The following is a 14771-nucleotide window of genomic DNA, read 5'->3' as shown; positions in this document are numbered from 1 at the left end:
GAACTTCCCCGCTTTAGGAGTCAGCGGAGAAGCGGCGCGCCTGTTTTAAAACGATCGGAGCCGGCCTGGGTGGGCTTTCCAGCAACCCCCGAGCCCGGGTTGGGGGCTCGGGGGTTGCTGGAAAGCCCTCCCAGGCCGGCTCCGATCGTTTTAAAACAGGCGCGCCGCTTCTCCGCTGACTCCTGGCGAACTTCCCGGGCGAAGGGCGAAGGGCGGGCGAGCGGCGGGGCGAACGGCAGGTGGCCGGGCGAAGGGCGGGCGAGTGGCGAACGGCGGGTGGCCGGGCGAACGGCGGGCGAACGGGTGCTGGGGGGGGCTTCGCCCTCCCGCCAGTAAGAGGGGGAAGACCCAGGGAAGCCGCCCAGCAGCTGATCTGCCCGGCGCCATGTACGCATGCGTGCCCATAGAAAAAAGGGCACGCATGCGCAGATGGTGTTTTGACTTCCGGGTTGAAAAATCGCAAATTAGCCTGTTCGCAATGGTCGGGGACGCAATAACCGGGGGATCACTGTAGTATTGACTGAAACCCCAATTGAAATGATGAAAAGAATAATGGTTTTACTTCAGGAATTTAAAGATCAATTGGGTCTTTCAGTTAATATAGAGAAATCAGAGATGATTTGCTTAAATACAGGTCCTAAAGAGCAAATCAAGATACGAAAATTTTCAGTATTGAAATTAGGATGGAAAAAAATGAAATATTTAGGAGTTTGGTTATTAAAAAAATCCTAATAGAATTGCCAATAGTTTGCCAATGAGAAAGAGGGGGGTGGGGGAGCCTGAGCTTAGAGTTATATAGGGAAGCATTTCAAATAGAAAGATTAATAGAACTGCAGTTATTGGGGGGGGGGGGAGTGAATGAAATTGGAAAATGAGATCAGCAATATAAATAATGAATTATTATTTTAAAAATGGAGTAAAATAGAAATTAATAGTTTAACCGACCCTCTGAAAGCAGTTTTAGAATACTAGCCTTGGAAGGCTATAACCTTGAATTTGGATGGCACTCATACTTAATTGGGGAAAAGGGCAAATTGCTCACACATTTCAAACAGCATTTCATGAGAAAAAGTTTAATAGAAACGTGGCAATCAGTGCAAAAGTCTCAATACTTGCAGACACCAAGATGGCTCTCACCAAACAAGGCCATAACATACCCCAAAACAATGATTTAAAAAAATAAGATAACATATGATCAATTATTAAATGAAAATGACATACTAATCTCCAAATCAGACCTCCAGGACAAAGGGATCAAACTGGATTGGATCCAATACTACCAAATTAGATCTAAATATAAAGAGGACAGAGAAAGGCAAGGATTCCAAAAAATTGGTGCATTTGATAAAATTCTATTGGGCACAGATGAGAAACAAATTTCTAACATATACAAATATCTGCTCTACCAAGAACTTGCCGAGGAGGAAGTAAAAGGTAACATGATAGCCTGGGGGCAAAATTTCGGCTATACGATAAATTTACCAGACTGGGAAAAAATTTGGGTAAACAATTATAAAATAACACTTTCAATCCCATACAAGGAGAATATATACAAGATGTTCTACAGATGGCACCTCCCCCCAGCCCGCCTGTCTAAGATGTACCCAAAACTCTCCCCCATCTGCTGGAAGTGTCAGGAAAAACCAGGCACTTACTATCACATGTGGTGGACATGCCCATCAGTCAAGCAATTTTGGGGGAAAATTAGAAACATGATTGAAGGAATTATAAGGAAGGAAATAAACATAAGACCAGAACTTTTTTTATTGGGAATATTCAGGCAACATTTTACAAAGCATGACAGACACGTAATACAGTGGTACCTCGAGATACGAGTTTAATTCGTTCCGGACCTGGGCTCTTAAGTCGAGCAGCTCTTATCTCGAATGACTTTTCCCCATAGGAATTAATGTAAATAATTTTAATTGGTTCCAGCCCTCAAAAAACTCACAAAGTTAGTCTAAATTATGCAGAAAGGCATGTTTTTAATGAAGAAATGTACATGTACATATAAATGAATAATGAAGTTTCTTTCACTTAACTTGTAAACTTTCTTAAACTTTTAAATTTACATATGTTCAACTTCTCTGCCACCCAATCCTGTAGGACAGAGGTCCCCAACCCTTTTTGCACCAGGGACCGGCTTTAAGCGATCAAGAGAGGAATGGGTGAATGAATGGACGGAGGGTGGGAAGGAAGGAAAGAGGGAAGGGACAGGAACAGAGGAAGGAAGCAAGGAAACTTATGAAAGGGGAGAGTAAGAGAGGAATGAGTGAAGGGAGGGAGGGAGGGAAGGAGGTGGGAAGGAGAAAGAAAAGAAGAAATAGAGGAAGGGAAGGTAAAAGAGAGAAAGAAAAAGAGCAAGAAAGAAAGAAAGAAAGAAAGAAAGAAAGGGGGAAGGGACAGGAACAGAGGAAGGAAGCAAGGAAACTTATGAAAGGGGAGAATAAGAGAGGAATGAGTGAAGGGAGGGAGGGAGGGAAGAAGGTGGGAAGGAGAAAGAAAAGAAGAAATAGAGGAAGGGAAGGTAAAAGAGAGAAAGAAAAAGAGCAAGAAAGAAAGCTGCAAGCACCCCCCCCCCGAGCCCCCCAGGCCGGCTGCAAACTTTTAAAACACGCGCGCCGCTTCGCAGCTGTCTCCTGAAGCCGAACGCGGAAGTTAGCGTTTGGCTTCAGGAGACAGCTCCTTGGCGCTTGTATCTCGAATTTGGGCTTGTAAGTAGAACAAAAATATCTCTCCCCTCCCAGCTCTTATCTCGAGTTGCTCTTAAGTAGAGCAGCTCTTATGTCGGGGTTCCACTGTATTGCATATCACAACGGCGGCTAGAATCACGTATGCTCAATGTTGGAAGGAGGAACTCACACCCACAATTTACAATGTGATAACTAAAGTGTACCAGGTAGTTGAAATGACAAAATTGACCTATGAATTGCAAAATAAGGACATGGAAGACTTCCATAAAAGCTGGGACAGGTGGTATATCTGGGTTGCAAAAAATAAATTAGAATAAAAATTCAATTAATCTAGGTTAAAATCAGGAACCCCAATACCAAATTCAAAAGTAATAAACTTAAATACTATTTATATACATTAATATACCATAGCATCATTATACCATTGAAACAAGACGGATATATGATTGACAAAATGACATGAAGAATTGGAAATGTATTTATGTAACCGATGTATAACAAAGCAATAAAAGGAAGATTTTCCTTTATGGATCAGACTTAAGCTGCATATCAAATTCACTACTCTTAGAGTAGTTTAAATGTAAATAACGATATCAAAAATGTAATAGATAAAGCAGAATGCTTTACTCTCTTTTTTACTTTCTTTCACACCTATCTCTCTTTTTACTCACCTTTTTTCTTTTTTCTATTTAAATCTTTCTGTATGTATTGTTGTATTATATGTATTGTAGTTGTGTGATTTTATTGTAAATATTTAATAAACTTTTTCCAAAAAAAAAAAAAAGAAATATGGTCAAAATGGCAGGGGAAATTGGGAATTAGAAACTCAAAATTATCAACATTGCACGTATTGAATGCAAATAATGACGTTAACTTAAGCAGAATTAAATTATAAAGGGATAATGAGAATAGAACAATTATATGAGAAGGATGGAAAAGTTAACAGAGCTCGGTTGGAATGGTGGTTGGGTCAACAGAAATGGCTGCAGATTAATGCAATATGTAAATATTTAAACAAAAATGAGAATAAAGAAGTCTTTTTGAGAGAAGAAAATTGCTTAGAGAAAATATTAAAAGAAAAGATTAATGATACAAAAGCACAGGCAAGTAATATATACAGAATGTTATTACAAGTGGAAGAGGGAGTAATAAAAGGCTTGACAAGATGCTGGCAAAACGATTTACAAATCGATGAAACAGAAATGAAAGAAATAGTAGAAAACATACATAAAATTAAGAATACAAGAGTTAGAGAGATGAGAAGAAAAATTTTACACAAATGGTACTATACACCAGCACAACTTTCACACTTCCAGAGGAAAGAGAAAAGTAATTGTTGGCATGGTTGCCAAAAGAAAGGAATCTTTATGCATATGTTCTGGGAGTGTGTCGAAGTTCAGAAATTTTGGAAGGAAGTGCAGAATGAAATAAATAAAATGTTAATTAAATATTAAGTGGATAATTACAAAAGAAATAGTGATATTAGTTAAACAAAGAGAATTAAGAGACTTCAAAGAAATAAAAACTGCAGCATTGGAAGGTGCTCAAGCGGTAGTGGTATTGGGTTGGAAAGAGTCTAAAAAATGGACATTACAGAATTGGTGCCGGTACATGGTGGAACACATTCATTTTGAAATCATGGAAATAAGATTAAACAATTTTGATGAAAACAAATTGGAGCAGCTGATGGTACGATGGAATAAGGTGAAAGATTATATGTTGAGTAGAATTTGTGATGAAAATGTGAAAAATAAATTACAATCACTCTTTGAATAGTAAACAAATGCAAATTAGAGCTAAGGAAATAAAGGAAATAAACTAGTAAATATTTGAACCCCCCTAATTGGTGGTGGTGGTGGGTATTGTCAATCTGGTGATGGGCACATGCACTGTGCACTGTCTTATGTTTGTTTTATGTTATATACAAATGTGCAAAACCAATAAAAATATTATTTAAAAAAACCCGCAACAACACAAGAGCACACAACAGATTTAAACTTAATATTAACTGCTCCAAACTTGACTGTAAAAAATATGACAGTTACAGCTCTGGAATATGGGGCTGACTGCAAGCAGCAAGCAGCAAGCCACCATCAAATAAGCTTCACTTATTTTTTAATGTGTACTACCTTTAATAGTTTTGTTACAATTAAACAACTTTTAAAGATTTTGTTAAGATTAAATAAGTATTTATAATTTTGTTATGTTAAGTAGGTGCATTTCATATTAATAAAATGGAAGTTCTCTTATCATTATTTTACAAATGTATTTAATTTTTTTTTTAAAAAAAATCATATTAGTGGCCTGCAGGACATAACATTATGAATTAGGTTCCATGGGATTTTAAATTATGAATTTGGTGGTCTGTGGGATTTAAAATTATTTATTTATTTATTCATTTATTTGACTTCTATGTCACCCAATCCCGTGGGACTCAGGGCGGCTTACAACAATATAAAAACACAATATAATACAATAATAGAAGAAGTCAATATTAATACTAAACACATTAAAATAATAAAAAGAATAAAATCCTATTATAAATCCACAACAATCTAATCAACCAAATATACATATCTATCCGATCAATGCAATTCGGCTGTGACAGATGATAGTATTCACAGCTCCCAGGCCTACTGGGAGTTAGGAGGTAGGAGGCAATCCCAGATATAGTTTGGTCCTAAGCCATATACAACTTTAAAATTATGACGTTGGTGTTCCCTGAGGTCCAAACATTTGGACACCCCTGATCTAAGAGTCATCTTTAGTCATTCCCTAGCCGCTCCTATTCGATCTAGGAAGCTGAATGCTAAGAAACCTGCTTTAGCTATTCGGCTATTCGTTAGCCACCATTACTGCTCAGCATGCCATATTAGAGAATTGTCCCTCTTTGAAAGTTTTGATTAAAATATTACAAAGATCAAACTCAGTTTTCACGAAAACATATGGGACCTATTGATCATTTCGTCTGCTCGTATGTACCAATTTATGACATGTTTTTCATTTTCAGAGACGTGCAGCAGATAATTTGAGAAGACACCATCAGTATCAGGTGACAAATTTCTTATTTTGTCCTGTACAATTTAATTGATTACTGTCACAAAGTCAGATGCATTTGACATTATGTCACTAGAGTTTAGACTTATTATTTATTAATTAATTAATTAAATTTGTATGCTGCCCACTCCCGAAGGACTCAGATACTGAGAAAAATACATTTTCTGGTAAAAGATAGAATTATTTCATTTGATGGGCATATATTTATACAAGAAATTTAAGATAAAACAATGGAATGGAATGGAAGTTTGAAGGGACCTTGGAGGTCTTCTAGTTCAACCCATAGCTTAGGCAGGAAACCTTATGCCATTTCAGATAAATAGTTGTTCAACCTCTTCTTAAAATCTTCCAGTGTTGGAGCATTCACACTTCTGGAGGCAGTTTGTTCCACTGATTAATCGGTCTATCAAAAAAAGTATTCTTAGTTCTAGGTTGCTTCTCTCCTTGATTAGTTTCCACCCATTGCCTCTTGTCTTGCTTTGAAAATAGCTTGTCTCCCTTTTCTTTGTGGCAAGCCGTGAGATATTGGAACACTGCTATCATGTCACCCCTAGTCCTTTTTTCATTAAACTGGACATGCCCAGTTCCTGCAGCCAGTCCTCTAATCATCTTTGTTGCTCTTCTCTGCACTCCAAGTCTCAACATCTTTTTTACATTGTGGTGACCAAAACTGGATGCAGTATTCTAAGTGTGGCCTTTCTAAGGCATTATAAAGTAGTATTAACACTTCATATGAACTTGATTCTATCCTCTGCATGCAGCCTGTGTTGGCTTTTTTTGGCAGCTGTAGCACACTGCTGGCTCATATTTAAATGATTGTCCACTAGGACTCCAAGATTCCTCTCATGGTTACTACTATTGTGTGAGATATACTGTACTCATGCATTTTGGTTTTTTTATTAAATGTAGAAACTTACTTTTTTCACCATTGAATTTCATTTTGTTAGATAGCACCCAATGATTAAGTCTGTCAAGATCTTTCTGTATCTTAAGCCTGTCTTCTGGAGCATTCCTGCCAGCTTGGTGTTGTATGCTAGTTTGATGAGTTTCCCATCTATCCCCTTGTCCAAATCATCAATGAAGATTTTGAAGAGTACTGGGCCTAAAACAGAACATTGGGGTACCCCGTTGAATACTTTCTTCCATGTAGATGCAGTTCCATTGAATGTTGAGTGCAGTTGTTCAGTCAATTACGAATCTATCTGTTAGTGATGCTGTCTAACCCACATTTTTCTGTCTTATCAAATTGTAGGTTGTGGTTTATTTTATTGAATGACTTACTGAAATCCAAGTAAATTATATCAACAGCATTCCTCTGGTCCACTAATGTTATTACTTCGTCAAAGAGGAATGAGGAATGAAATAGTTCCAACTCTATTACTTTAGTTTAAATATAGATTGTTAATATATGAAATAGGGGGGTAAATCCTTGGAATGAGTATTTGTATTAACTGCATTTTTCCCTACCATTCATTACACTCTTCTTTTAGTAATGGGCAAGTTTCTTAGAGCCATTATGAAGAACTAATAATGAACTCAAAGGGGTGTGCATAAGTGCACCTTTGTACCTACCATTCCTGTCCTAATGTCTTTTTTATCTTTTCTATCTCTACTTTATCCTTATATTATGTTAAACATACTACAATACAATACTATATTTGAATGACAAAATAAATAAATAAAATAAAATAAATAAAAATAAAACTCCATACTTTGTCCCTTACTGTCCCTTCTGGGAGTCAAAAAGATGCTCACAAATTTTGAGAAAAGGTAGAAGTACATCTGAACTGTATGGCAATGGTATAAGACAATGAGATCTATATTTACAATAGCTTCTAGGATGGCTCATGAGAGATTTAGAGTTGGAACGGACCTTGTAGGTAATCTAGTCCAACCCCTCACTCAAGCGGGAGTTCCTACACTATTTTGGACAAATGAAAGTCCAATATCCCTTTGAAAGTCTCAAGTGTTGGAGCGCTTACAACCTCTGCAGGCAAGCTGTTCTACTGGTTGATTGCTCTCATTGTCAGAAAGCAATGTTCCCTCTAATTTTTTTTCGGTGTGGGCGGAAAAGTATAGTGTCTGAGCGGCAGTCCCTTTGGGTCTGGGTGGCATAGAAGAATGAATGAATGAATGAATGAATGAATGAATGAATGAATAAATAAATAAATAAATAAATAGAAAAATTCTCTTCTTTTTTATTAAAAGAAATTAATAATAAAACAAAACCAAAATCTATTACTATTATTACTAACTTCTCCTCTTTTTCTATCCCTGTCTCCTCCCCCCTTGTGTGTGTGTGTGTGAACTCTTGAACCATTTCCAATAACAGGTGAGGGCTATTGGAAATGGTTCAAGAGTTCACGTGCACACACACACACACACACACACACGGCTGGGGTTTTTTTTCTCTGTTATTATTTGGGTGCTTTTTACCATATGCTTTAAATCAAGAGTCATTTCTCTCTCTTTCTCTCTCCCCATCTTGCTCTCCCTCTTTTTTTCTCACTTTCTCTCTCCCTCTTTCTATGTCGCTCTGTCTGTTGCTCTCTCTCTCTCTCTTTCTTTCTCACTCTTTCTCTTTTCTTTTCTTTCTCTCTCTCTCTATTGCTTTCTTTCTTTCTTTCTTTCTCTCTCACTCTTTCTTTCTATCTCTCTTGCTTTCTTTCCCTTGTTCTCTCTCTTGCTATCTCTCTCTCCCCCCTCTCTCTTTCTCACTTACTTTCTCTCTCCCTCTCTCTTTCCATCTTGCTCTGTCTGTTGCTCTCTCTCTGTCAGCGAGGGGGCTGCGAGAGCGCTTTCTCCGAGCACTTCGGGAATGCCTGCCCTGGCTCTACTGCAGCCCCCTTGCTGAAAGTCCGGGATGAAAACGTTCTCAGCGAAGGGGCTGCAAGTGGGGTGGGGCGGGCATTCCTTAAGTGCGCGGAGAAAACCCTCTCTCTCAGCCCCCTGGCTGGGAGCGTGGATGAGGAGGAGAAGCCGCAGCCGCTACAGCAAACGCCGTGGGAGAAGTCGTGCCCCAAGGCAGGAGGCGGAGGAGGAGAAAGCCGAGAGGGGGTGGATCGGGCAGGCGGGGGGCAGCGCCATGAGGCCAGGGACGCAAAGGGGCCGGAGGCACTGTGGGGAGGCAGGGGCAGCCGCGGCTCCCTTTCCTTCCACCCATGTCTACTGCCGGCGCCCCCCCGCCCCCCCATGGGCTGGCAGGGGTATGGGGAGTGCACGCCCGTGGAAAAGGGTGCGCCGGGGATATTTTGGGGCATGCGCATGCGCACGCATGCAGCTTACAGTGAACAGTGTCAGAAAGTTCCTCCTTATTTCCAGGTTGAATCTCTCCTTGGTCAAGTTATATCCATTATTCCTCATTTGGCCTTCTGCTGCTGATCCCCTCCTCTCTCTGGCAGCCCCTTAAGTATTGGGACACTGGTATAATGTCACCACTGGTTCTTCTTTTCGCTAGACTGTCCATCCCAATTGCTGCAACCTCTCTTAGTATGTTTTAGTTTCCAGTCCCCTTATCATCCTGGTTGCTCTCTTCTGCACTTTCTCTAGAGTTTCAATATCTTTTTTGTAGTGTGGTGAGCCAAACTGGATGCAGTACTCTAGTTATAGATGTAAGACTGTAACATTGTCATATTGCAATAAAATTTCTTCCTTGTCCTATCAAATAGATTGATTTGTAGTTGAATTAGAAATATCCACTCAAGGAATTATCCACTCAGAGAAGGATTTAGAATATGTAGGATTTGTAGAATCCTATCAAATTCTGCTTAATCATTTGTTCAAACTTATGTAATTTATTTTTGGCCTTCCATGCTGTTGCTGGATTTAATCTCTCCATTTATCAGAGGATGGAAGTTTAAAGGTTTTTTTCTTGCTGAAGGGAGCCTTGCTGAAGAGTGCTTTCAATTGAGACTACTAAGGTGGTTGGAGGAGTTTTATTCACTCAAAGTATGTGTTGCAGCTTGTTCTCTAAATCTGGAAACTGGGGGAACCCAGCCCTATCAGCTGCGGTCCTATGTGGACTTTTTGACCATTGGAGTTTAATTCTCCACATTGAAATTAGTTAAGTGTGCAGGCAAAGTCTTTCAAGTGAAGCTGTTTTTCATCCTCTAACCTCATGGCCAAGTGCAGATGCCATTTTAAGGGCTAGAAAGCTCACAGGTGCCATTTTGAAAGCAGGTGATGTCATGGATGCTATTTTGAAGCCAGGTGAGCTTGCAGCCACTATTTTAAAAATGGGTGAGTCTGAGGCCGCCATTTTGGAAACTACCACATTGGTGAGGCAATCTGGAAATATCAATAGGCGCAGGTTACCATGTGGTGTTTTCACTCTTTTGCTTCTCATGCCTGCCTTGTTTAGGGGCTGTTGTGGTTAGCTCTGGCCCAGCTCCTGCCCCAAGGAATGTGCAGGTAGATGTGGGGGAAACATCCACATGCCGCAGGCCTGTTTTGCTCCCGATGGAATCTGCCGACAAAGCCTCCTCTGACCAAGGAAGCGTGAGTGACAGGGAAGAGGGGAGTTTGGCAGACAGCCCAGGAGGAGATCAATCATCTGTATCATCCCTGGATTCTGAACAAGAATTAATGACACATCCACGCATATGTAGAGTGATGCATAGGAGACAACAACTGAAGGATTATTACAAGAGAAAATGAGGCCACCTGTGGTTGGGTGGGGCTGCTGTAATTAGTGCTACATATAAAAGCGCAGCTTGGTGTTTTAGCCTCATGGCAGTTTATCTGATTCATTGTTTCGTCAAGATCATGGTTTTTGTGCTGTTCAAGATTGTGTGTGGACTCTCTGGAATTTAGAATTGGACTCAATTTCCCAGTTATTGGGTGAGCAATTGGATTGCATTTAACCTGTGCCTTGTGTGTACCAGAAAATCCCTTTGACATTTAAAAGGGGAGCTGTTTCTGTTTTTCTGTTTATAAAAACCTTTGTCTTTTCCTTTTATCATGTGGTGTGTGTCTTCCTGGACTAATTATTCTGTAATTACGGGCAGTTGAAACACGCTGGCAGAACAGGGGTCAAACTTCTAAATCACCCCAGCTGGACAACCTGCTTAATACTGTTTGAGACTGTCTTTCTGTTTGGAGCTTCTATGGCATTCAGTATTGCTACAGTTAATGGCTTTATATGCTGTTGCCAAACCGTGGCTGGTTCTCCTTTGCTTACTGGCTCAGATTGCTGCCTTGCTAAGACCATTCAGCAGGCACCAACAAATCAATTTATTAATTCAAAATGAAAAATGAAAAAACAAACACAAAGCAAAAAGGGGAAAAAAGACAGTATGCATGAATGATTATATAATGTTAACTTTAATGAATTCAAGGGATAATCTTGTCATCACTTTTCAACAGAATTCAGGGGAAGTGTGTTTTCCAATCTGACCTGCTTTCATCATGATCTCTCAAGCAGGCAAGCCTGACAAGACCAAAAATGGTGGCAAGCACACCTGCAAATCAAAGCATACCCCTTGGCCAGTAGCCAATCCAGACAAATTTGGTCCTTCCAGCTCTTGTAAAGATTCCCACAGCCTTCATCGTCAGACTGGGGATCAAAAACTGCTGAGAGATAGAGTACTAGAAAAGTTGTGTCCTCATGCAGGCAAGGCACCCAATCTTCGACCAAGTAGCGAGGAGGCCCCGACACTGTCCCCTGTTTCTGCATTGCCTACTGATCGTTGGACCAGCATCGTGTCCAGGTTACCCCTTTGTAGGTTTGGGGAATGCCTGCGGGGTTCGCAGCAGCCATGACAGAGACCTCTGCCCAGGAGGAGATTTCTGTTGCTTTCACTTCCTCAGTTACCACTGCTCAACCTGGTTCTTCTAGTCTCCAGGGTTCACGGATGTCAGCTGAGATGTAGGCCATTATATCTGCAGCCATCAGTCAAGACATCGTGCAGGGCATGCATCATTGGGCAGGTCCTCTTCAATCTAGTCTGGTGGTTCTCATCTTTTCTCCATCTGACCTCCCATCAGTGGTCAACTGGCCCTTTATGTGGACAGATGGGAAGAGATTACATCAGATGCCTGCATTATAGAGACTATTCAATCAGGTCTCTCCATTGAATTTATCTCTCCCACTCACCCACCCACGGGTTTTTTCTATGTTGTCCAATCTGCAGGAATCCCACTAAATGAGTTCTCATGAATTCAGCTATCACACACCTTCTGGACATAAAAGCCATCCAAAAGGTTCCTGCAGACCAAATTGGACAGGGGTATTATTCCATTCTTTTTGTGATCCCCAAATCCTTGGGGGGGAGGGTGATTCTTGATCTAAAATGTCTCAACCGTCTTGTTTGCTACAGGTGGTTTAAAATGCACTCTTTGGCTACAATCCTTAGTAGCATTAGGAGGGAAGTTTCTTAGTCTTGATAGACCTCACTGAAGTGCACCTGCATATTCTGATTTGATCGGCTCATTATTAATATCTCCAGTTTTACAATGCAGGTGTGCTCTCCCAATATGTTGCTCTTCCATTTGGTCTATCCTCAGCCCCCAAGGTCTTTACCAAAGTCCTGTTGGTCATGATGGCCCACCTCAGGGGTGTCCTGATTCACATCCAATGCTATCTTGATTCAGGCTCCATCCAGGCCTCAAGTAGTGTGGGACATCCAGGCTACCCTATTCACTCTCAGGCATCTGGGGTTTTCCATTAATTTGGAGAAAAGTCACCTATCTCCTCTCATGCAGTTGAACCACGTGGGAGCAGTTGTGAACTCTCTGGAGTGTAGGGTTTATCTTTCCCAGGAGCAACAAGGCAGCATCAGACAATCAATCTCTGCAGTCCAGACTCAATGCTGGGTTTCCCTGCAAACTCTCTGTATGCTTCTGGGAAAAGTGATCTTGTGCATAGCAATAATTCCTTGGGCACATTTACACTCCAGGGACTTCAATGGTTTCTGCTGCCATTTCAGTGGTTGGGGAAAACCTTCTCATTAGTGAAGGTTTCCCTCCCATCAGAAGTATGAAATTCCCTCCTCTGGTGATCCTCAGGAGCTTTCTTTAGGGTTGTGATGGCGAACCTATGGCACGGGAGCCTTAGGTGGCATGCTGAGACATATTTCCTGGCACACGAGCTGTTGCCCTATCTCAGCTCCAACATGCATGTGTGTGCCTGCCAGCTGATTTTTGGCTCACACAGAGGCTCTAAAAGGGCATTTTTGGCTTCCAGAGGGCCTCTGGGGAATGGGGAAGGGCATTTTACCCTCCCCCACTCCAGTGAAGCTTTTGGAGCCTGGGGAGGGTGAAACATAAGCCTACTGAGCTCATCAGAAGTTAGGAAACAGACTGTTTCCAGCCTCCAGAGGGCCTCCCCACGCATTGAATTGTGGATGTGGGCACTCATGCCTGCGCAATAGCACACACCCATGCTCTTTTGGCACCCAAGGAAAAAAGGGTTCACCATCACTGCTCAAGGGGGTGCCTTTTCCATGAGCTGGAGGGGCTCACTATAATCATGGACGCCAGCCTATTGGTTTGGGAGCCTCACTCCCAGAACACTATGGTTCAGCTCATTGGACTGAGGTGGAAGCTTGCCACAGCATCAACAGTTTAGAATTACAGGCCATATTCCTGGCCCTTAGCCAGCTCTGCTCCTCGGATTCTGGCAAACACATCCTGGTGCTCACAGACAACATGAGCGCAAAGGCCCACATCAACAGGCAGGGGGGTACAAAATCTCATTCTCTCTTGTGGGGGGCAAAAAGACTATGAGCAGAGCATCTCCTCCTCTCTATTTGGCTGCTCACATCTCTGAGGAGTCCAACATCCAGGTTGGAAGTCAACCACATGGAGTGGCATCTGCACCCAGAAGTCTTCAATGATCTGACTGGTAATTTTGGTCTTCCACAGGTCGATCTCAGCTCCCAAGATTCTTTTCACGCTACAAGACTCCCTCCCTCATTGGACACTCAGTACCCCAATAACCCAAGCTAGTTTTATGGAAGTCACATCACAATGGGATTGTTTGGCATAGCTTCTTCAGTACTTCCCACACTAATGTCATATGATTTTCCAGTGTTTTAGAATAAATGAGAATCTCATCAGATACAGCATCCCTTTGTGTATTGCTCATGCAGTACCTCATTTATGAGCTATATGAATTCTGTGGGTGATCTCTGCAGCCCAAAGGACATCACACGGAATTTCAAGCACCCTAAGCTGTCTTCCATTCAACTCCCTCCTTACTCTTCCCTTGATAGTATGCTTCCCTCAAATCCATCTTGGTGAACACCTTCCCCTTGGATAGCTATCTCAGCATGTCCTTCAAAAGGGGAAGCAGGTATATATTTTCTATGCAGACCCCCATTCCCCAAAAATCCACACATAATTTCAGAGACCCATTTTTCTACTCTTTGAAGAACACTGGGACCATCACTCTGGACTTCGCTGGGTGGATTAAGCCACTGGATAGATTTTTATCCAGGAAGATCCTAGATTCCCCCATCTCCCTCTAAGTCATTGAGTATATGTACTGAGTATATTAAGCTGTACTTCATAACTATTGTCTGGTCTCCAACCTTCCCTTCATGGGGAAGGTTGTTGAGAAGATGCTGTCACCCCAGCTCCAGCTCCAACGGTCATTGGATGAAGCCAATTATCTGGGCCCTCAACAGTCAGGATTCACACCCGGCTACAGCATGGAAACTGCTTTGGTCGCGCTGATGGATGATCTGTGGCAGGCCTGGGATAAGGGTTTATCCTCTATCCTGGTGCTTCTTGACCTTTCAGCGGCTTTCAATACCATAAACCATGGTATCCTTCTGCACCAGCTGGAGGGGTTGAGAGTGGGAGCCACCGTTTTATGGCTCCCACTCCTACCTTTCTGGTTGGTCACAGTCAGTGTTAGCAGGGGATCAGAGGTTGACTCTTAGGTTCCTCCCTTGTGGGGTTCCACAGGGGTTGGGCCTCTCCCCCCTGCTGTTAATATCTACATGAAACCGCTGGGTGAGATCATCTGAAGGCACAGTGTGAGTTACCATCAGTACGCTGATGATACTCAGCTATACA

At 41.7% G+C, this 14771-nt stretch overlaps 1 protein-coding gene across 2 annotated transcripts in view; it reads left to right on the top strand.

The window, feature by feature from the left end:
• TRPC4 (transient receptor potential cation channel subfamily C member 4) overlaps positions 1-14771 on the top strand; it is a 282463-nt gene that overhangs the window by 262323 nt on the left and 5369 nt on the right. Inside the window, exon 9 of one of the 2 annotated variants that reach the window (XM_070741812.1) lies at positions 5704-5745. The exons of the other annotated variant lie outside the window; for it this stretch is intronic. Coding sequence (XP_070597913.1) covers positions 5704-5745 — 42 coding nt within the window. The remainder of the gene's footprint in view (positions 1-5703; positions 5746-14771) is intronic. 2 annotated transcript variants of the gene reach the window in all.

The sequence above is a fragment of the Erythrolamprus reginae genome, chromosome 2 (assembly GCF_031021105.1).
Source record: "Erythrolamprus reginae isolate rEryReg1 chromosome 2, rEryReg1.hap1, whole genome shotgun sequence".
In the NCBI taxonomy this organism is placed as follows: domain Eukaryota; kingdom Metazoa; phylum Chordata; class Lepidosauria; order Squamata; family Dipsadidae; genus Erythrolamprus; species Erythrolamprus reginae.
This window is presented reverse-complemented; position numbering and strand designations above follow the sequence as displayed.